Source organism: Gymnoscopelus braueri, assembly GCF_963280865.1.
Source record: "Gymnoscopelus braueri genome assembly, chromosome: 16".
Lineage (NCBI taxonomy): Eukaryota > Metazoa > Chordata > Actinopteri > Myctophiformes > Myctophidae > Gymnoscopelus > Gymnoscopelus braueri.
This window is the reverse complement of record NC_137616.1, coordinates 46,567,396-46,591,129: the sequence shown is the minus strand read 5'-3', so window position 1 is coordinate 46,591,129 and position 23,734 is coordinate 46,567,396. Positions and strand designations below refer to the sequence as shown.

Genomic DNA, 23,734 nt, shown 5'->3' with positions numbered 1-23,734 from the left:
CAATCAATCAACCCCCCCCCCCCACACACACACACACACACACACACACACACACACACACACACACACACACACACACACACACACATTAAATTCCTTATTGTCTTATTTGCATTTTAAATGTGGCTGGCCGGCCCACTTGGCACAGCACAGATAATCTACACACACTTCAGGTGTGTCAATGTCTCCAAGTATCCCCCAATTTACACAATTCTAGTATCTAGACTTGGTTGTCGTTGATCTACATGTGATTCTCAAACTCTCAAGACAAGATGTTTATCTCTGGAACCCAAATCTAAGGATTTTTTTGTTCATAGGAATGATTCAGTCCAATATTGTCATAATACCTTACTGTCTATGTACTGTAGGTATGGAGATCACAGTGAAATTATGATCAGATAAAAAATAGTTCTCTCGTTGTATTTATTTGAATATATTATAATGATGAAGATTAGCCCCCTGGAACACTGCCAAGGACCCTTAGGGCCCCAAACCTTACATTGAGATCCACTGATTTGGCAGATTAAGGACTAGAGACACAATGATTGATATACTGATGTCTGTTTTGTGCATCTCATGTGTTTGGTAGTTGAAGAAACTCAACATTTAAAATAACTGAAACAATGTCATTCATTAGTAAACACTCCCCCACTCTGTTTGCAGTGCAAAGGGCCTTGATAAGCCACATCCTGAAAAAGATAGGAGAATAGATATTTAAAAAGTATTTTAAGCAGTATCGTCTCAACACCCTAAAGAGTCTCCAAATCTATGTCTGCAGATTTTCTCTCTAATTTAAAAAACTAAAAAATATCATTGGATCCTTTAGTTTAGGGTGTTTCAGGGGGACCCCAGCAAAATATGCTAACCACATGAACCCTGACAACCCTATTCTGGGCATGTCATAATAGGCAAACATTCACAGAAAATGGGCAACCTACAAACTCACAGTGTATTGCAATTCAACACTTGTGAGCTTTTACATCAGCTAATTTGGTCAAATATTTGGTTAGGGGGTGGGGGTGGGGTCAACAGTGCTTCATATAGCATCAAAATCATGACTATTTTAACCTGTTTTATACTAAGGATATTTGAAAATAGTGTGGTACATTGTGAGCTTGTAGATCAACTATTTACCCAAAAAATCTGAACATGTGTTTAGATTTGGGAATAATCTTGAAGAATGTTAACAACACAGATCACTTTATTTTATTCACACACCAGAGTAGACTAACCTTTTTTATCATCTAAACTGAACATTATATTACACAAAATAATTTGATCACTTTGGAAATTAAACATTAACATCTTGAGTTTTGCTTTCTTTGGCGAAGGCAACTGTTATCAATCATTGGCCGGCCTGAAGAGCGCCCCACCAATCGCCTTCCCGGAATGGCACACCTGAATTTACATACATTCACTTCATCCACACCATCTCACCTCCGGCACACACACCCTTCCACACTAGGACAAACTCATAATAATAAACTATAACCCCATATACGACCACAGTCGTAACAACAACACAGTCAGCATGTGTATGAAGACATTGGGCCTCATGCAGCAAGTAGTTGTTCTCAAACATTTTCATGTCAAGGACCCCCAAATTGACATGCATTTGGCTGCAGACCCCCATAATCTTGAAGAATGTTGACAACACAGAGATCATCACTTTATTTTATTCACACACCAGAGTAGACTAACATTTTGTATCATCTAAACTCACTATTATAATGCAAAACATCATTTGATCACTTTGGGAATTAACCATTAACATCTTGAGGCTTGCTTTCTTTGGCGAAGACAAAACAGTCAGCATGTTGATGAAGACATTGAAACTTGTGTCTATGTAAATATCTCTGATGATGGCCCATCAACATTATCATCATCAAGGTGTCTTTTGTTATGAGCCTTTCACATTGAAATGGTCCTGACTGCAGTTAACTGGAGGAGAGCTGGGAGGAGGAGTTTCTCCACTACAAGACAAAAGTGAGGTGTTACTGTTTATACTCCCACATTAACACACTGTATAGTTTATTACAAATGCACTATATGCGCAGAAGGACTACTTTCAGTGAGACTCATTATGCCAAGATGTACCACTGGGAGACACAGGAGGTCATTCCTACATGTGGCCATTAAACTTGACAACGCTTATAGGCATTTAATCGACTGGATTGTACACATTATATTTAACCGGGGCACTTAGGCCCAGAACAGAATACCAGGCTACGCCACTCTGTGATTTTCAATCAGAGAATACCACAAAATGCACAGTACAGTGTCTTTTGTTATGAGCCTTTCACATTGAAATAGCCCTGACTGCAGTTATCTGGAGGAGAGCCGAGAGGAGGTGGGAGGAGGTGTTTGTCCACTCCAAGACACAGGGGAGGTGTTACTGTTTATACTGGATGAGAGATGGGAGGAGGTGGGAGGAAGTGTTTCTCCACTCACAGACACAGGGGAGGTGTTACTGTATAGTCCCACATCAACACACTGTCTAGTTTTTTATTTATTTTATTTTTTACAAATGCACTATAGCCTATGCGCAGAAGGTCTACGTTCAGTGAGACTCATTACACCAAAATGTACCACTGGGAGCCACAGGAAGTCATTCCTACATGCGGCATTTCAGGGCAGGTGCTTTAATATCATAATAATTCAAGCAAAAATACTTAACCACATGGACCCTAGATTCATATATTCACAGAAAATAGCCAAACTAGCACCCGTAACACGGTGTGTTCTACTGTGATAGAACAGACCACTAGGACATTGGTTCGCAAACATTTTCAGCTGAGACCCAAAAGATACACATGGTGTCTCAGACGTAGGCCTACGAAAAATCCATTATGAACAAACTATTTTAAACACTATTTAATAGTGAACATTGAAAATATCTACAAGCTTACAATGCGTCGCATCAAGTTTTTCTCTTTCTTTTGCCTATTATTTCTACAATTGCTACACATTTCTGCAGAACTTGTGGATATCCTTGTAATTCTGGGCATAAACAAAAGTTGAATATTTGAATGATATAGCACACATAGAGGAACGGTTAGTGGTGGAACCTTTATTAAACAACACAAACTTTTTTTCCCCCAAGGGATAAAAGGGGATCTGAGTCTATAAAACACCTATATACACATATAGACATGTAATCAAACTAAGTGATGATGTACACTGTCTCCCTGGCATTTACCATATTATGTACTATGATATTGTAACAATCTAAACAACTCACTTGTCAACACACAGTGAACAGCTACACAAACCCAGCAGATTGTCAGCACTTTACTGCACCATTATATACTGCATAATATGAATGCATGACTTGTTAAATCCTGACAAATGTGGACAGACACAGTGATGCTCATATTGCACTACCTACCAGTAACTGAGTAAGTAAATGAGCTGGAGGGAATAATGCTATGAAGATAAATACATTTAAAAAAGAAGGCATTCCATCATGTCATCAAGGCATTCCATCAAAAAAAAATATTAATGTTTATTTTATTCAATCATGTTGATATTGTCAGATTATGATATTCATCTGCTTAAGTATCCTTGTCATCCTGGATTAGACTGAATGATCATATGTCTTAAACTAAAGGCATTCCCCCTGTATGAGTCCTCATGTGTCTTTTTAGATTACCCATTTCAGTAAAGCCTTTACCATGAACTGCAAAAGAATAGGGCTTTAGCCTGTATGAGTCCTCATGTGTGTTTTTAGATTAATTTTCTGAGCAAATCCTTTACCACAAACTGTACAAGAAAAGGGCTTTTCACCTGTATGAGTCATCATGTGTTTTTTTAGTTCACTTTTCAGAGCAGAGCCTTTACCACATACTGTACAAGAAAAGGGCTTTTCGCCTGTATGAGTCATCATGTGTTGTTTTAGATAACCCTTGCGAGCACAGCCTTTACCACATACTGTACAAGAAAAGGGCTTTTCACCTGTATGAGTCATCATGTGTAATTTTAGCACACCACTTTGACTACATCCTTTGCCACAAACTGTACAAGTATAGGGCTTTTCGCCTGTATGAGTCCTCATGTGTCTTTTTAGATCACGCTTTTGAGCACAGCCTTTACCACATACTGTACAAGAAAAGGGCTTTTCGTCTGTATGAGTCATCATGTGTTGTTTTAGATAATCCTTGCGAGCAAAGCCTTTACCACATACTGTACACAAAAAGGGCTTTTCGCCTGTATGAGTCACCATGTGTGTTTTTAGATCACCCTTGTGAGCATAGCCTTCACCACAAACTGTACAAGCAAAGAGTGTTTCCCCTGTGTGAATCATTGTGTGACTCTTCAGATTTCCCTTTGTATTAAACATTTTGCCACATGCTGTACAACTAAAACTTTTCTTCCCTGTGAGACTCTTCATGGAGTGAGTTTGTTTCGATGATTTCAGGGATTCCTGGGACAGCTTGCATTGTTCTCCCACATTTTGTGTCTTGTGTGATTTCAGTGTGTTTAAAGCTGACTTATCTCCCCTAGTCTCCTCCCACTCATCACTGTCTTCAGTGTCTGATTCAGAACAGTGTGAAGAGAGGAGCTGGTCATCACTAGTTGGTTGTGATGTTCCACAGTCCTCTAAATCAGCTTGTGTTTTCATGTGTTCAGTTGAGGTGCTGGCTACAGGCTCTATCTCTCTGTTTTCATCATCATCTTCACTTTTCACTGCTACTAATGTTAACGTTGACCCACCAGCCTCTTCTGGTCTTTCAAGTAGCTCTTTCAAGTAGCTCCTCCTGTTCTTCTTTAATCTATGTTCTGGTTCCTCCTGGACCAGATTGGGGCTCCGCTCCTCTTCAGGTGATATCTCCTCTTTACAAACAGGTATGTGCAGGAAGTCTAGGAAAAAGATACAACAAGACTCTATAAAAGGATTGAATCTTGTAACGCCACTGCATTATCTCAGTGACCAGTTGTGTCAGGAAAAAAGTATCAACAATATTACTCTTTGCCCATATCTTACAAATATTTTATTTGATGGTGCACTGACTGCAATCTGTGCTGCAAATAGTGGCCGTTGTTTGTTTACATTGCAGCTTTCATAGAAGATGCGAGACAAGCTGAATGAGAGGTGAATTTTTTTAAGTAAATACTTGTAAATGTTAGATCAGTGAGTCTTCTGCAGCTGGTTAGTTAATACTGACGTAGAATTAACTGCACAGCTTCAGTGAACCCATTCATACTTTTACAACCGAACCATGGTCCTATTCATAGTACATTTAGATAGATGCAGGGGTCAATGCATTCTCAGTACCGGCCCACTTTCACCAATAAAATAAATGAAGAGAGAGTGCTTAAAACTTACTGAGATCCAGGTGGTCTTCAGGTTCCTGTTTAAGGTGGTCTTCAGTTTCCTGTTTAATAGAAACAGTCCTGGCTGGAGAACTGATCTTCACCTGCAGACTGGACTCCACACACTGGTCTGGAATGAAGGAATACAATACGCACTTTAATAATAAGGACTTTGATGTGACATAAATAAGGACTTTATTAATAAGGACTAGGATGTGGCATGAATAAGGTCACTATATAGAGACTACATACATTTATATTATTAAACTATATAAGTTAATACTAATATTGTTGCTGTGAGGTGGAAACCTATTGTCCAAACTGTTACTTTTCAGATTTCAAATTCAAAAATAGCAGATCAAAAGCTTGTACATCAGCTAATTTGCTACTTGTGTGTGACACTGTAGTATGATGAATTAGGAAATTAATTTACAAAAACATAATATTAAACAGGTTAAAATATGGAGATAAAAGGTTTCTGCCCGACTGCAACGATATGCAAAAAAGGAAACACAGCTGCTGTAATAGAACAGTGAGAATCATGTAGATCTCAGGATTCACATGGGAACGGTGTGGCTCCAATGATGATATCTGACTTCATGTGACCACATGGATTAAGATTCTTGTGGAGACATATTTACATCAATTGGATTCCATAACTCTGTGTGTGTGTGTGTGTGTGTGTCACAGCAGTGGGACGAGGAGTTAATCTCAGTCATCAAAACGGAGCCTACTGGCCGGTGTTTCAATTTGTAACGAGAACAGATCAACTTGAGACCGCGTCTACTGTCGTCCTAGTAACTGCAGATGTTGTCCCACGGTGAAAGAACGCGTAGCTGTCCTCGTCAATGCCTGTTTTTTTTTTCATATCACAATAACAAAACATACCGATCTGATTCTTGTTTGGATGAAGAAACGTCAGACAGACGAACACTCACGTTGCGTTGTGGACGGTTCTCCGTTGGTTTTGTTGTTGTTGAGAAACAGGAAGACAACCACTTCCTGTGTCAGTCTCTCTAACAATAGATTTACACTTTTAATAAATGCAACTATTTGCCTTTGGATTCGGAGTCAACATGTGTAAGGTACAATCACTATTCAGCCCATTCAAAGTGTGCAAACAAACGCATCAATGAATGAATTAATAAATAAATGTTCATTCCCTCCTGGGATTCGAACTCTTCCCAATATCAGCATAATTACACCAGACAGGCGCTTACTCCGGTGCGCCATTCTTCTCACGACAAATGTGTACCGTAAACAACTCATAGAGTATACAACCAGCCATTAAAAAACAAAACAGTCATGTAGTCTAGATGGAAAGGGGGGTCCACGCGCATAGGGTGGATTTTTTGACGCCACCTGTTTTTTCGTAATCCTTGAAGGGTGTATTTTAAGATTCTGCCAGGTAACAGGCTGAAAAAATGTCCCTTGGGGTTCATTTTTAACCCTTTCTTACACAACTCCTACCCAAATTCGAAAATGTAAAACAAAACAGCATAGCTATTCAAATAAACAACCTACAGGGACAAATTAACACATGTTTCCATACAATTAGGACCCAAGGAATTCATTAAAAAAAATGTTATTAAGATTGAAGCACATACAAAAAAATATTATTAAGATTGAAGCACATCTTGACTCTGTTTCGTTTTTTTTCTTCTTAATCCTTGAAGGGTGTATTTTAATATTATGCCAGTAGTAGATGCCCTAGGAGGGGTCCACGCGCGACTGTTTATTCTTTCTTTTTTCTAGTTTTGATTTTTGGCCTCTAATATAGGGATTTTGATGATCCCAAGAAAAAAGTGGTCCAAAGTGTGTTTTTTTCAATGTTTTATTACCCCTATGAGACCTGCGGGATGGCTGCTGGAACGCCGGCGAGACTGTCTTTCGGACACTGTGGAACGCTCAAATTTAACGCAGCCCAAAGATAGAGATACCATTTGATTCCAGACAACCTCTGGTTTCCAATGAGACCAACCGTTTCATGCTACCTTGTCGGGAAGGGGGCTAAATACCTAATGATTCAAAGTTAAGACAACATTTGGTAAGGAAAAAAAGGCCATCACCATTTTCCAAATGGTTCCTTGAGCTGTCACCTCAATATATGTGAATGGAAATGGGTTACATGGATACCTCATGCAGTTTTAGGCAAAAACCATGCAGTTTTTTGCATGCAGTACAAATATGTAATTTCCGCCTATTGTAAAAAGGAGACAACTTTACTGTATCTATAGCTGTATGAGACCACTGTACTGAATCTATAGCTGTATGAGACCACTGTACTGTATCTATAGCTGTATGAGACCACTGTACTGTATCTATAGACCACTGTACTGCATCTACACCACCGTACTGTATCTATTGCTATACGAGACCACTGTACTGTATCTAGAGACCACTGTACTGCATCTCTTGCTATATGAGACTACTTGTTGTTAACTAGTTGTACGAACGCTTGTTTTCTATTGCTGTATTGTTTATTGGATTATTGGATTGTCTATTGGATCTTGTTTAGTCGATACACTTATTTGTTTTAGCTCATGCTCATTTGATTTAGCTATTTTGTCTCATCTGTTTAAGGAAATAGGTAGCTGATATATTGCACTTTTACCTTAGCGCTAGGTATACTCTTGGTTGCTTGTTTTTGCAGAAAATGCACTAAAGACTTCTGGTGATTAGTAGTTTTTGTTCCCTACCTATGTTGAATACACTTATTGTAAGTCGCTTTGGATAAAAGCGTCTGCTAAATGACTGTAATGTAATGTAATGTAATGAGACCACTGTACTGCATCTATACTGTAGCTGTATGAGAGCACATACTGCATCTAGACCACTTTGCTGCATCTATAGTTGTATGAGACCACTGTGCTGCATCTATAGTTGTATGAGACCACTGTGCTGCATCTATATCCCACTGTACTGAATCTATAAACCACTGTACTGCATCTCTAGACCATTGTACTGCATCTAAATACCATGTAGTGCATCTATAGACCACTGTGGTGCATCTGTAGACCCCTATACTGCATCTGTAGACCACTGTAGTGCATCTGTAGACCACTCTAGTGCATCTGTAGAGACCCCTGTACTGCATCTGTAGACCCCTGTACTGCATCTTTAGACCCCTGTACTGCATCTGTAGACCCCTATACTGCATCTGTAGACCACTCTAGTGCATCTGTAGACCACGGTATTGCATCTGTAGACCACTGTAGTGCATCTGTAGACCACTCTACTGCATCTGTAGACCCCTATACTGCATCTGTAGACCACTGTAGTGCATCTGTAGACCACTGTAGTGCATCTGTAGACCACTCTACTGCATCTGTAGACCCCTATACTGCATCTGTAGACCACTGTAGTGCATCTGTAGACCACTGTAGTGCATCTGTAGACCACTGTAGTGCATCTGTAGACCACTGTAGTGCATCTGTAGACCCCTGTAGTGCATCTGTAGACCACTCTACTGCATCTGTAGACCCCTATACTGCATCTGTAGACCACTGTAGTGCATCTGTAGACCACTGTAGTGCATCTGTAGACCCCTGTAGTGCATCTGTAGACCCCTGTACTGCATCTGTAGACCCCTATACTGCATCTGTAGACCACTCTAGTGCATCTGTAGACCCCTATACTGCATCTGTAGACCACTCTAGTGCATCTGTAGACGACTGTAGTGCATCTGTAGACCACTCTACTGCATCTGTAGACCCCTATACTGCATCTGTAGACCCCTGTAGTGCATCTGTAGACCACTGTAGTGCATCTGTAGACCACTCTAGTGCATCTGCAGACCACTCTAGTGCATCTGCAGACCACTCTAGTGCATCTGCAGACCACTCTAGTGCATCTGCAGACCACTGTAGTGCATCTGTAGACCACTGTAGTGCATCTGTAGACCATTGTAGTTCATCTGTAGACCACTGTAGTGCATCTGTAGACCACTGTAGTGCATCTGTAGACCACTGTAGTGCATCTGTAGACCACTCTAGTGCATCACTAGACCACACTAGTGCATCTGTAGACCACTCTAGTGCATCTATAGACCACTCTAGTGCATCTGTAGACCACTGTAGTGCATCTGTAGACCACTCTAGTGCATCTGTAGACTACTGTAGTGCATCTGTAGACCACTCTAGTGCATCTGTAGACCACTGTAGTGCATCTGTAGACCACTCTACTGCATCTGTAGACCACTCTAGTGCATCTGTAGACCACTGTAGTGCATCTTTAGACCACTCTACTGCATCTGTAGACCACTCTAGTGCATCTATAGACCCCTGTACTGCATCTGTAGACCACTGTACTGCATCTACCGAGCCTTCGTGGCAACCCCACTGGGGGCAAAATGTGAAAAGCTTGCCCCTACACATCGGAGCTGCCCAGTCAATTGATATTGTTCAACCTTTATCAAAGACTAATTTCTTCTGCCTAATTTCTTCTACATTTTAAGTTGTGTTGAGTTGAGATGCAGTACAGTTGTTTATAGATTCAGTACAGTGGGATATAAATGCAGCACAGTGGTCTATGCAGTACGTGCTCTCATACAGCTATAGATGCAGTACAGTGGTCTCATACAGCTATAGATACAGTACAGTGGTCTCATACAGTTATAGATACAGTAAAGTGGTCTCCTTTTTACAATAGGCGGAAATTACATATTTGTACTGCATGCAAATAACTGCATGGTTCTTGCCCAAAACTGCATGAGATTGGCATACATTTGACATGTCTGTACAGGGGAGGCTTGTAGGTATCCATATAACCCTATTCACCCTCTATTCACATATATTGAGGTGATAGCTCAAGGGACCATTTGGAGAAGAAAACAATCCTTGCCAAATGTTGTCTTAACTTTGAATCATTAGGTATTCCCAACAAGGTAGCATGACAAGGTTGGTCTCATTGGAAACCTGAGGTTGTCTGGAATCAAATGGTATCTCTATCTTTGGGCTGCGTCTAAATTTGAGCGTTCCACAGTGTCCGAAAGACAGTCTCGCCGGCGTTCCAGCCAGCCATCCCGCAGGTCTCATAGGGGTAATAAAACATTGAAAAAAAGGTCCTATGGATGCCAAAAATCTAAACTAGAAAAAAGATAAAACAAACAGTCGCGCGTGGACCCCTCCTAGGGCCTCTACTACTGGCATAATCTTAAAATACACCCTTCAAGGATTAAGAAAAAAAAACCTGAAACATAGTCAAAATGTGCTTGAATCTTAACAATAATATTCTTTATGAATTCCTTGGGTCCTAATTGTATGGAAACATGTGTTCATTTGTCCCTGTAGGTTGTTTATTTGAATAGCTATGCTGTTTTGTCTCTTTCTACATTTTCGAATTTGGGTAGGAGTTCTGTAAGAAAGGGTTAAAAATGAACCCCATGGGACGTTTTTTCAGCCTGTTACCTGGCAGAATCTTAAAATACACCCTTCAAGGATTAAGAAAAAACAGTTGTCAAGGAAAAATCCATCTAAGAATTTAGTAAAAAAGAGAAGTAATAGATGTGATACGACCATTTGCAGCTATTTTTGTGCAGTTTTTGCCCCAAAACAGAGGCAAGATGTGCTTGAATCTTAATAATAACATTTTTAATGAATTCCTTGGGTCCTAATTGTATGGAAACATGTGTTCATTTGTCCCTGTAGGTTGTTTATTTGAATAGCTATGCTGTTTTGTCTTTTTTTATATTTTCGAATTTGGGTAGGAGTTGTGTAAGAAAGGGTTAAAAATGAACCCCATGAGACATTTTTCCAGCCGGTTACCTGGCAGAATCTTAAAATACACCCTTCAAGGATTACGAAAAAACAAGTGGCGTCAAAAAATCCACCCATGCGCGTGGACCCCCCTTTCCATCTAGACTAATGGTCACTAGATTAACTTGAGACCTCAGTCACCACACTGATTTCATTGTACTGCTCTCTAACACGGCTGCTTACTGCAGATTTGTTTCTCAAATCTATCACCATCACCACCATCATCTATTATTCATTATGTTAGAGGCTACTTAGAAATAGTAAATATGACACATGATAGGTTACATCAACAGTTCATTAGAAGACAACCACTTCTTCCTGTGACAATCTAACAATACATTTTATAAATGCAGCTATTCGCAATTGGAGTTGGAGTCAACATGTGTAAGGTAGGCAATCACTATTCAGCCCATTCAAAGCATGCAAATAAACGCATCAATGAATGAATTAATAAATATATAAATAAATGTTCATTCCCTCCTGGGATTCGAACTCTTCCCAACATCAGCACAATTACACCAGACAGGCGCTTACTCCGGTGCGCCATTCTTCTCACGACAAATTGTACTGCTCTCTAACACGGCTGTTTACTACAGATTTGTGTCTAAAATCTATCATCACCATCATCATCATCTATTATTCATTGTGTTAGAGGCTACTTAGAAATAGTAAATATGACACATGATATGTTACATCAACAGTTCATTAGAAGACAACCACTTCTTCCTGTGAAAGTCTCTAACAATACATTTTAAAAATGCAACATTTCACCATTGGATTAAACATGCGTCATGTAGCCTACATTAACTATTCAGGCCATTTAAAGCGTCAAAAATAAATAAATGTTATCCTCTCATGGGATTCGAACTCCTCCCAATGTCAGCATAAATAGTCTGGGGCATAGCCTACTCTTGTGCGCCAGTCTACCAACTCTGACTCATAATCATAAACAAATCATAGACTATAAAACCAGCCATTAAAACGCACATGGTCACTAGATTAACTTGAGACCTCAGTCACCACACTGATTTCCAACTATTTAATACAGATCTGTTTCTAAAATCTCACACCACCACCATCATCTATTATTCTTATTCATTATGTAGCAAAGAGTGTTTCCCCTGTGTGAATCATTGTGTGACTCTTCAGATTTCCCTTTGTATTAAACATTTTGCCACATGCTGTACAACTTTTCTTCCCTGCGAGACTCGTCATGGAGTGAGTTTGTTTAGATGATTTCAGGGATTCCTGGGACAGCTTGCGTTGTTCTCCCACATTTTGTGTCTTGTGTGATTTCAGTGTGTTTAAAGCTGACTGATCTCCCCTAGTCTCCTCCCACTCATCACTGTCTTCAGTGTCTGATTCAGAACAGTGTGAAGAGAGGAGCTGGTCATCACTAGTTGGTTGTGATGTTCCACAGTCCTCTAAATCAGCTTGTGTTTTCATGTGTTCAGTTGAGGTGCTGGCTACAGGCTCTATCTCTCTGTTTTCATCATCATCTTCACTTTTCACTGCTAGTAATATCAACGTTGACCCACCAGCCTCTTCTGGTCGTTCAAGTAGCTCCTCCTGTTCTTCTTTAATCTGTGGATGTTCTGGTTCCTCCTGAACCAGATTGGGGCTCTGCTCCTCTTCAGGTGAAACCTCCTCTTTACACACAGGTACGCGCAGGAAGTCTAATAAAAAGATACAATGAGACTCTATAAAAGGTTTGAATCTTGTAACGCCACTGCATTATCTCAGTCACCAGTTGTGGCAGGAAAAACAACAAGATTACTCTTTGCCCATATCTTACAAATATTTTATTTGATGGTGCACTGACTGCAATCTGTGCTGCAAAGAGTGTCCGTTGTTTGTTTACATTGCATCTCTCATAGAAGATGCGAGACAAGCTGAAGGAGAGGTGAATTAGAGGCAATCCCTATTATTTTTTAAAGTAAATATTTGTAAATGTTAGATCAGTGAGTCTTCTGCAGCTGGTTAGTTAGTACTGAAGTAGAATTAACTGCACGGCTTCAGTGAACCCATTCATACTTTTACAACCGAACCATGGTCCTATTCATAGTACATTTAGATAGATGCAGGGGTCAATGCATTCTCAGTACCGGCCCACTTTCACCAATAAAATAAATCAAGAGAGAGTGCTTAAAACTTACTGAGATCCAGGTGGTCTTCAGGTTCCTGTTTAAGGTGGTCTTCAGGTTCCTGTTTAATAGAAACAGTCCTTCCTGGAGAACTGATCTTCACCTGCAGACTGGACTCCACACACTGGTCTGGAATGAAGGAATACAATACGCACTTTAATAATAAGGACTTTGATGTGATATAAATAAGGACTTTATTAATAAGGACTAGGATGTGACATGAATAAGGTCACTATATAGAGACTATATACATTTATAATATTAAACTGTATAAGTTAATACTAATATTGTTGCTGTGAGGTGGAAACCTATTGTCCAAACTGTTACTTTTCAGAATTCAAATTAAAAAATAGCAGATGAAAAGCTTGTACATCGGCTAATTTGCTACTATGATGAATTAGGAAATTAATTTACAAAAATATAATATTAAAAAGGTTAAAATATGGAGATAAAAGGTTTCTGCCCGACAGCAACGATATGCAAAAAAGGAAACACAGCTGCTGTAATAGAACAGTGAGAATCATGTAGATCTCAGGATTCACATGGGAACGGTGTGGCTCCTATGATGATCTCTGACTTCATGTGACCACATGGATTAAGATTCTCCATCGTGGAGACATATTTACATCAATTGGATTAACAACTAACAACACCTCACCATGCAAACACTGTGTCATACCTGCAGTGTTGTTTGATGATGTGTATATGTAACAGACATAAATGCAGTGTGTATATAGATGTCCTGTGTGTGTGTGTGTGTGTGTGTGTGTGTGTGTGTGTGTGTGTGTGTGTGTGTGTGTGTGTGTGTGTGTGTGTGTGTGTGTGTGTGTGTGTGTGTGTGTGTGTTTGCACTACGCAGACAACAGACATGTTGCATGGAGGCAGTTTTTTTTATTACGGGGCCAGAGCTCAATTCAATTCAATTAATTATTACTTTTATTAAAGTGTCAAATCACAACAAGTTGTCTCAAGACACTTTACATGTAGAGAAGAGACCCGACATCCCACCCTGAGCAAGCAATTTTGCGACAGTGGCAACGAAAAACTCCCTCTTAACGGGAAGAAACGTCAGGCAGACCCTAGGCTCTAGGGTGGCGGCCTTCTGCCTCGACCGTGTCGGGGGAAAGAAGAGAGAGAGAGGGAGAGACAGACAGAGGAGAGACAGAAAGAGATACAGTGCAAGTAGTAACAATAACAATAGTAGCAAATATAATAGTGTAAGATAGTATATGATAATATAATATAGTACAGCAATAGTGTGTATGCAGTATATAATGGTATAATATAAGAATGTTAAGATAATATACAGTATAGTGTAGTGGTATAGTGTAGTGTAGTAGAAATCCACGGTCGTGCTCCATGGAGAGACCCGGTCCGCAGTCACAGTCTTGAGCCGCAGCTGGCGGTCCGTAGTGACAGTCCATGGACCTGCGACGTGGGAAATAAAAGAAACTCCGGGGAGCGGGTCCCCGGTTGTAGAATTAGTGGCAGGCCTTACTAGAGCGTGAATCCGTACAGGGTTAATTACGATTGTACCAATGGGACACAAACCCACACAACCAAAGGGAGGACGAGAAGAGAGAGGACGAGAGGAGAGAGGAAAAGGGGGAGGTGGGGAGGGGAGGGGAGAGAGAATGACTATAGGGTGACTGAGTCTATACACTTCGGCTATAGGCTTTATCATAGAGAAAGGTTTTTAGTCTAGTCTTAAATATACAGAGTGTGTCTGCTTCACGGACTGAGACTGGGAGAAGGTTCCACAGCTGAGGTGCCTGAAGCTCAGCTCTGGACCTGTCTTAATGTTCCCCTCTTTTTTTCTTCTGCCACTTTTGGCAGTTCTGGCAGAACCGTGCTGTCGCTTTTTACGAAACTCGGCCATATGGTAGATGGTAGAGATGCGCAGATCGCGGTTTTAGCCGCGGTTGCCGCAGTTAACCGCAGTTTGGGTGGATTTGGGTCAATCAAATATAATGATTAATTAATATTGGATAAACCGCGGGTGAAATAATGCGGGAATTAAATTAATGATATCAATCTATAGACCTACAATAGCTTTTAAAAAGCACTAAATTTCACTGTGTGCGTTTGTAGTATTTTAATATTACGTCATTTTACACCAGGCACAAAATAGCCGCTCACTACATGTTGCTTTGCAGCCGGCCAGTGTTGCCAGGTTGCGACAACTTGCGAGAGAAATAAGCAGCCAGGTCTATGAAAACAAGCCCACAACAAGTGCCAAACAAAAGTCGCTTATAAAAAGCTTATAAAAAGCCGACATGGCAACAAAGTGGTTGAAAGCGAAAGTAACTCAATGAACTGAATGAAGACGTGCGCTTGTAGTTACCATGGTTGTGGATTGTATACAGTCACTGCATCGCGACAGTGGTGAGTGACATTGTTTATAAGAAAACTAACGTCAGGAAAATAACAATTATTTGGTGCGGTTGGTGCGGATCTATAAATAGGATGATATAATTACCGCGGGTGGATGGCGGATGGATAATGAACTTGTTAACGCGGATTTGGGTGACAAAAAAACCCATCCGCGCATCTCTAGTAGATGGTCATGAAAAACGATCAAGAAATAAATCTCACAATCTTTCCTCAAAAGGTGGCACTATAGCACTCAATTGAAAATGCCAACTTTGAACAGGTACAACTCATGCCCTGTTTGACCTACAGCCATGAAACTTCCATTCACATATGCGTCTTCTCATGCTGAACAACTTTCACACTCTGACTTTTGACCTCTGACCTTTAGATCGCCCACCATTTTGAATTATATGAAAAACAGTCATTGGCTCCTAACTTCTGCATTTTTTCACTTAGAAAAAATCCGCTCCCATCGTTATGTTGGCAGAGGTCCAAAGTTCATGTGTAAATTTCGTGCAAAGTACTCAAAAATCCCAGGAGGAGATAGGTTTTAACTATTGCAGTTTTATGAAAATTATTCATCTGCCCCTAACACATACATGCAAGACTCACATTTCTTTGAAACTTTGCAGTAATGTAGAGGGTCATTCCAAATATCACTGAAAACAATCTCACTCCAATTGGCCAAAGGGGGGCGCTATAGCATTTGTTTTTAAATGCAAACTTTAAACAGGCAAAAGTCATGCCTCGTTTGGCCGAAAGTCATGAAACTTGCTTACACTTGTGCCTTGACTCATGAGGAACACATCTATCGCTTTGACCAGCTTTGACCATACTGCCTGTAACTGCAAACTGTTCCTGTTCGCTGATGACTCGGCACTCCTGATCTCGGGTGAGGACAAGTTGCAAGTTGAGGAAGCTCTCAGCTCTGAACTCTCAAAAATCCGTACCTGGCTTACCGATAACAAACTGTCACTACACCTTGGGAAAACTGAATCCATCCTATTTGGGACTAAACATTCCCTCAGTAAAATGAAGGTAGATGACTTCAAGGTCATAGTCGATGACACAATCATCACTAGCAAAGAAGAGATTACCTATTTGGGATGTATTCTTGACAAATACCTGTCAGGTGAAAGCATGGCAACAAAGGTGGTCAAAGGAGTAAACCAGAGAACCAGATTTATGGGCAGAGTTTCCTCTTTTGTCAACCCTCAGGCCCTCAGGACCCTCTCGGGGGCCCTGATTCAGCCCCTTTTTGACTATGCTAGCTCCTCTTGGTACTCTAACACCTCAGTGTCACTGCAGACTAAGCTTCAAACCTCCCAAAACAAACTGATCCGACTACTTCTCGGACTGGGGCCCATGACCCACCTCTCTCCCACTCACTATGCCAGCCTAGGCTGGCTCAGGGTGGAAGACAGGGTTAAACAACTAAAAATGGGTCTGGTCTTCAAAATTGTAAATGCAGATTTGCCCGAAATGCCCCCTATACCCGCATATCTGTATAAATACCTCGAAAAAGTTAGTGACACCCACAGCCACGAAACTAGAGGGAGCGTAAACAACAATCTGGTACCACCCACCCATAAAACAAACATGGGCAAATTCTCCTTCTATAGCACAGCCACCAAGGAATGGAATAGTCTAACCCCATCCCTCAAAAAATGCAGTTCGCTGGGCTCATTCAAAACAGCCCTAAAAACTCATCTTTCTGGAGGCCGAAAGAGGAGATAGTACCAGTTTCCCTGTAGACAGACGACCCCCCCCCCCCCTCCTCTTTTTTGTACATATTTTGTATTTCCTCATGCATTTTTTGTATATAATCGTTATTTTTCCATGCTTCACCCCCCCCCCTCTTTTTTTGTACATTTATTTTTTATTTTTATTTTTTTCATGCTCCTTTTTTTGGTACATAGTTGTATTTTTTCTGTATTATCTGTATTTTCATGTTGATTTTTGAACTGTTTGGTTGCTACTATATATGTCTATGAAATTAATTCAAGGACCCCAACGGAAACAAGTCCGCAAGGACTTTTTTGGCCGGACCTTTTAGTCAAAAGCATTATAAATGTAACTGTGTTGTTTTACATCCTTTTGCCTAATAAAAATGTCAATCAATCAAACCAGTAAGCTCCGCCCTTAGATTGTCCGCAATTTTGAGCAATTTGAAAAAAAACACTTAAACCCAGGATTTTTCAGCTATTTGCGTGAAATGGTATCATCTGTCTGACCTCCATTTTCACTGCATCAGGTCTGTTGGTCCAATGGCTTCCCGCTTAAATGAATGCCTCACAACCTCAAGGTTTCCGGTTCAAGCCTCACTTGGTGCAAATTTCATTTAAAGTGCATTGCAAACAACAAGACTGTATCAATGAATACATGTGCAATTGTTAAAGATAACATGAAATGCTTATTTGCGAGTGTGTTTTTTCAATGTATAACATTATTCATTGTGAAAATAGCCGATCTACAATCTCACAACTTTTCATGTTTTGTGAGCTTGTAGATCGGCTACTTTCACTAGTTTTGGTTCTGAGGAGATGTACAATTTCTTCATTGGTAAATGGTTTGTGAACGAGTGATCTTAGTGTTAGTGAAACAGGGGCTTGGTTCATGACAGAAGGCAAGAGTTTATGATCTTCAACAGACAACACCAGCCTGGACAAAGCTATAGCACTATAGGTAGTGTTGCAGCCTATTAGTCCGAAGGTTGAGAGTTCGAGTCCTCTTAATGGCAATAGGTTGAGATGTCCAATCAAACCATTCTGTTTCCATCTCTCTCTCTCTTCAATCTATTCCGTTTCCATCTCTCTCTCTCTTCAATCTATTCCGTTTCCATCTCTCTCTCTCTTCAATCTATTCCGTTTCCATCTCTCTCTCTCTTCAATCTATTCCGTTTCCATCTCTCTCTCTCTTCAATCTATTCAGTTTCCATCTCTCTCTCTCTTCAATCTATTCAGTTTCCATCTCTCTCTCTCTTCAATCTATTCAGTTTCCATGTCTCTCTCTCTCCAATCTATTCTGTTTTTCTCTCTCTCTCTAGTTTCTCTCTCTCTCTCTCTCTCTCTCTCTCTCTCTCTCTCTCTCTCTCTCTCTCTCTCTCTCTCTCTCTCTCTCTCTCTCTCTCTCTCTCTCTCTCTCTCTCTCTCTCTCTCTCTCTCTCTCTCTCTCTCTCTCTCTCTCTCCCCCTCTCTCTCTCCCTCTCTCTTCAATCTATTCAGTCTCCATGTCTCTCTCTCTTTCACTGGCCCGTGTTATCGCTGCCTGCAGCTATATTCTTTATAATCTCATCAAATTACAATACAATACAAAACAAACAGCATACACAAAGAAGTATCGACAAGATTACTCTTTGCAAACAGCTTCCAATATTTTAATTTGATGGTGCACTGACTGCGCTCTGTGCTGAAAATAGTGGCCGTTGATTGTTTACATTGCAGCTCTCATAGAAGATGCGAGACAAGCTGAATGAGAGGTGAATGAAAGGCAGTCCCTATTATTTTGAAAGTAATTACTTAATTACTAAATGTTAGATCAGTGAGTCTTCTGCAGCTGGTTAGTTAATACTGAAGTAGAATTAACTGCACGGCTTCAATGAACCCATTCATACTTTTACAACCGAACCATCGTCCTATTCATGGTACATTTAGATAGATGCAGGGGTCAAAGCATCGATGTACGGTAGTCAAATTGTTAATGCTTAAATCGATTACCAGATTCATATTGCTTCATCTTTACACCCTCAGTACTGGCCCACTTTCACCAACAAAATAAATAAAGAGAGTGCCTAAAACTTACTGAGATCCAGGTGGTCTTCAGGTTCCTGTTTAAGGTGGTCTTCAGGTTCCTGCTCAATAGAAACAGTCCTGGCTGGAGAACTGATCTTCACCTGCAGACTGGACTCCACACACTGGTCTGGAATGAAGGAATAAAATACAAATATTCATAATAAGGACTATGATGTGACATAAATAAGGACTTTAACAATAAGGACTATGATATGACATGAATAAGGACTATACTATGTATAGAAACTATACATATTTATAATATTAAACGTTATAAGTAGGTATAATAATATTGTTACTGTGAGGTAGAAACCTATTATGTCCAAACTGTTACTTTTCAGAATCAAACGCTTGTAGATCTACCCTGTAGTATGATGAATAAGGGCATTAATTTACCGAAAAAATTATAATACGGGGTTTCTGCCCGACAGTGATGTGCCGTGGCAGACCTGTCACTCTTGGTTCAATAAAACCCTAAAGTCCAGTTTATAGACGACATACACAGAAATTACCGTTCACATGCGCAAGGCATCTTTATTAAAGGTTCGATGACATTCATTTTCAGTTAAAACTTTTTGTACACGTTTGAAGGACCAGGACAAAGACTCTGAATGTGGTGTAAACATGAATGTCATGATACCTTTAACAAACAAGGGAGATTCCCTCTATACTATGTGAATAAAAGAACAGCACATTAATGATATTAAAACAATACGACCTGATATATCACGAAGGCAATTCGCTCCACATCAAAGTCTGCATGCAAACAAGCGCTCGGTTGAGCGCCTGGAGAATTCTGAAGTTCTTATCTATTACATTCAGTATATCAACGCTGTGGCTATCAAGGCCTGTCTTCTGACGTAAAGTAAAGGTTGACGGCCCAAGGTTCCACAATGGACCATCAACCCCTCCTTGGGTACGAATTTAGTAGCTACAACAACACAAGATTAAAATCTAAACAGTACTTTATAGAAATTATCCACTAGCATAACATATTGCATGTTTAAAAAATCAGGTCCCATTTTTTTTCTTTTTGAGTCATGTGAGCCGAGGAAAACCCTTTTCTTTGAAGGGGAAACTCTGAACTAGGCTGGGGCAGTCCCAAACCTACCATCTGGACATGAGCTCTTATTGGGGACAATTACATCATTTGATTCCATATTGCATTGCTAAACTTAGGGTCCCTCAGTGGGGCATTCCCACTGAGTTTTCCATTACAAGCAACTATTCTAACATGTGTATTATTATTTTTTATTTTATTTTATTCTTGTAATATCTGTGCATTTTGGTTTCTTCTCCAATTCCTCTGGTTGAGGTGGTCACTTTTCCGAGCCCGGAGGAGGAGGTTCCGACACAGCCCAAGACTAGCAAATGTCGGGGCGCAGATATCGTGCAGGGGTGTTCTTCGTCAAGTTCAGCATGGGGGCCCTGGTGGCGCTACGCTACAATGTGTGTATTGGGATTCTTCTGTATCTGCTCTCTTCACTTGCCATGTGCGAAGGGCAACACAGTCTATACTTAATGTGCCTAAAGCTGCCAGGGAGATCGCTACGATCAGATTACGTCCCCCAACATTACTATCAAAATCAAAAATCAAAATTTGTTGGACAACATGGTTGTTGGGTCTTGGGAAGCTCTCTCTTTTTGGTTTCTTATTCTTTCTTCTGGCGGAGAGTGACATTGGTACTAGTCAAATTAATTGTGTAGTGTCCCTCCTTTATATAAAAAAAAATGTGTAGTAAATATTGTCTAGTGGCAAGTCTTTCACTTAGGTCTTTGGCCCGTATTATGCTTTGGACTTTAATTATACTATCTCGACAATCGACTGTATTTGTACTATTATACTATCTAATTTGTGGCGTGCTTGTGTATGAGAGTGTGTGCGTGTCACTGTCTCTCCTTCCTTACACTCAAGTGTCTCTGTATTGGACACTCTACCATAAGTCTAAGCATATCTATTTAACAACAATTAAAGGCAGCATTACATCAATTCGACATGAAAGTTTCTAAAAGTATGAACTTTAGTATACTCACTAATAAATATGTTATTCTACTATCTCACTATAAATACGCTATTCTACTATCTCACTAGTATTTTATTATACTATAACTATTACATTATACTATCTCCTTCCTTGACCTGCCACCCGGCAGGGCATCACTGTATAATTGTACTACTTGGAAGGCTCACTGGTAAGCTACAGCATGTCCGTGTCAGACTGGTCAGTACGTCAGTGTCCGACTGGACCGTACATCAGTGTCTGACTGGTCACAATAGCGCTGCCATCTGGCATAGAGAATGTACAGTGGTCATGGTGCCACCCTCCTTTACCGTGACTAAATATACAATGGTACTACACATACATAAATCAGCAGGTACATGATGTAACTTATTATATCACAGGGAGATATTCTGAGCAGCTCACACAAACACCTCACTTCGCTGTATGTGAATCAAATCAAGCCAGAGCACAAAAGGAGCCAACACGCACACAGCCCCGAAGTGTGCACCCTTCTGAGGCCATGGATCGTGCAGCTACCCCCGTGGTCATAAATGTTCTGCTAAGCGCATCCAACGTGCTCGTGAGTCCCTCGACAACACAGCCTAACTCAATGCAACAGAACTCCCTACATCAAAACTAAATGTGAGCAAAATCTCCCCACACACTAAACAATTTATGTTATTTCATCAAATGAGTATTGTAAAAGCTGTTTTAGTGACCACAAACATAATTTTCTTAAAAAATTATAATAATAAGGATAATAATGATAATTAATAAGTTAATTCCAAATCTCAGTGCTTTCATAGTTTCGGCTTAAAAAAACAACACAGGCCTCTGGCCTTGCATTTTTAGAACTGGAAAAGTGCTCTCTTAACTGTGACACATGTTTTTTTACTTAAAAAGGTTTCATCGATTCGTTTATGCTTTCCAATAAATTTGTCATATTGTTGTGTAAGTTCATAACAGAACGAATTATGTTATAGATAACGATACGACCAAGCACTAATAGCTCTGGTGTGTGTGTCTCCCTCGCTATTGTATCTATAAACATAAATCGTGTTGTGTCCTCTCCAGATCGATAGAAATGTATGTATTTGCACATGTCGAGGCTACAACAACAGAGAGTGGGCAAGAGGTCAACCCCAGCTGCGTATATTCCACTGGCTGAAGAGACGAGAGGTCATGTGACCATAGCATAGTAGTGAACTAGTGTAAAGTCTCTGAAACATTCAAAGTCTGAGTAACCCAAGCTTCCCCAAGGCTTGGTGTCTGTTTCCCGTAGGTGTCATCAGAAGTGAGTCTCATACACGCAGCAGCTTGTATCTATTGCTGGCCCTCTACGTCATGTCCAGAACGATGGTTTATGTTGTGGTGTTTCACTTGTAGCGCACACAGTACAGTTCCATGTTCCATCAGGTCATAGCTGGAAGTGAACCTCTGCCATTCATGTTGTAAGTTAGCGTCGAATGTGGAATCAATACATTTCTAACTTCTGTGAAGGTCCATTTTGGGAATATGTATGTATATTAATGTGTGGAATGCCTACAGGCACTGTGTCTGTGGCACTTGAATGTATTTTGATACTGCAGTCTGTGTGGCAAATCTCACTACGGTGCATGTGATGTCAGTAAGGCCTCTGTTCTCTTGGCCTTCATGGTGCGTGTGCTAGCCATGTTTGGTCTATAACAACTAATGTTTTATGATCACTGCACTCCAAAATGTCACTCTCCACTACAGTATATGTTATGTAGCTTGGCCGTGATACTGAAACAAGGAATTAAGAGTTCAATCTACAAGCGTTTGGGCTTTCTGACCACTTACATTCTTAAAATTATTATTGCTATCGTCATTGTTATTATTATTATTATTATTATTATTATTATTATTATTATTATTTGAAATCAACACTCTACTAGCGTATGCTTCTGCTGGCTGGTCCTCCTTGTTATACAAGCATATTAGACTTACTGATATTCATTTCAGTGTCTACAACACTCTCACTCTATGCGTGTTTACATTAAAAATGGCACACTTTTTGAACTAGCCTAAATATCCATGGTTTCCAGCAATTATACTGAAGTAAAAATATAATATTGGCCTCTGAAATGTAATCGAGTAAAAGTAAAAGTATTGAAAACTGGAACTCACTTAGTGAAGTACAAATGGAGAACCTCAAAATGTACTCAAGTAGAACACTTGAGTAAATGTACTTTGTGACCTTCCACCACTAAACCCCGTGCAGGTTTAAATTCCTAAGCAGGACAAAATCTCTAAACAAAGTGCTCACGGAGCAGACTACACTATCCACTGACATGTACTTGGGTCAAAGTACCAAAAACAAAAATGGTATCGGG

The 23,734-nt window shown here is 40.1% G+C and overlaps 2 protein-coding genes across 2 annotated transcripts in view; both read right to left on the bottom strand.

Annotated features, from left to right (window-relative positions):
• Window positions 1-23,734, bottom strand: part of cdc42bpb (CDC42 binding protein kinase beta (DMPK-like)) — a 419,833-nt gene that overhangs the window by 105,004 nt on the left and 291,095 nt on the right. The gene's annotated exons all lie outside the window — the stretch shown is intronic.
• LOC308103023 (uncharacterized protein) overlaps window positions 1,415-23,734 on the bottom strand; it is a gene marked incomplete at its 3' end in the record, with an annotated part of 51,680 nt that continues 29,360 nt past the window's right edge. The window contains exons 4-8 of the mRNA XM_080452875.1: window positions 13,226-13,342; window positions 12,608-12,745; window positions 5,327-5,443; window positions 4,714-4,860; window positions 1,415-1,485 (exon numbers count right to left, since the gene is read on the bottom strand). Coding sequence (XP_080309001.1) covers window positions 1,415-1,485; window positions 4,714-4,860; window positions 5,327-5,443; window positions 12,608-12,745; window positions 13,226-13,342 — 590 coding nt within the window. The remainder of the gene's footprint in view (window positions 1,486-4,713; window positions 4,861-5,326; window positions 5,444-12,607; window positions 12,746-13,225; window positions 13,343-23,734) is intronic.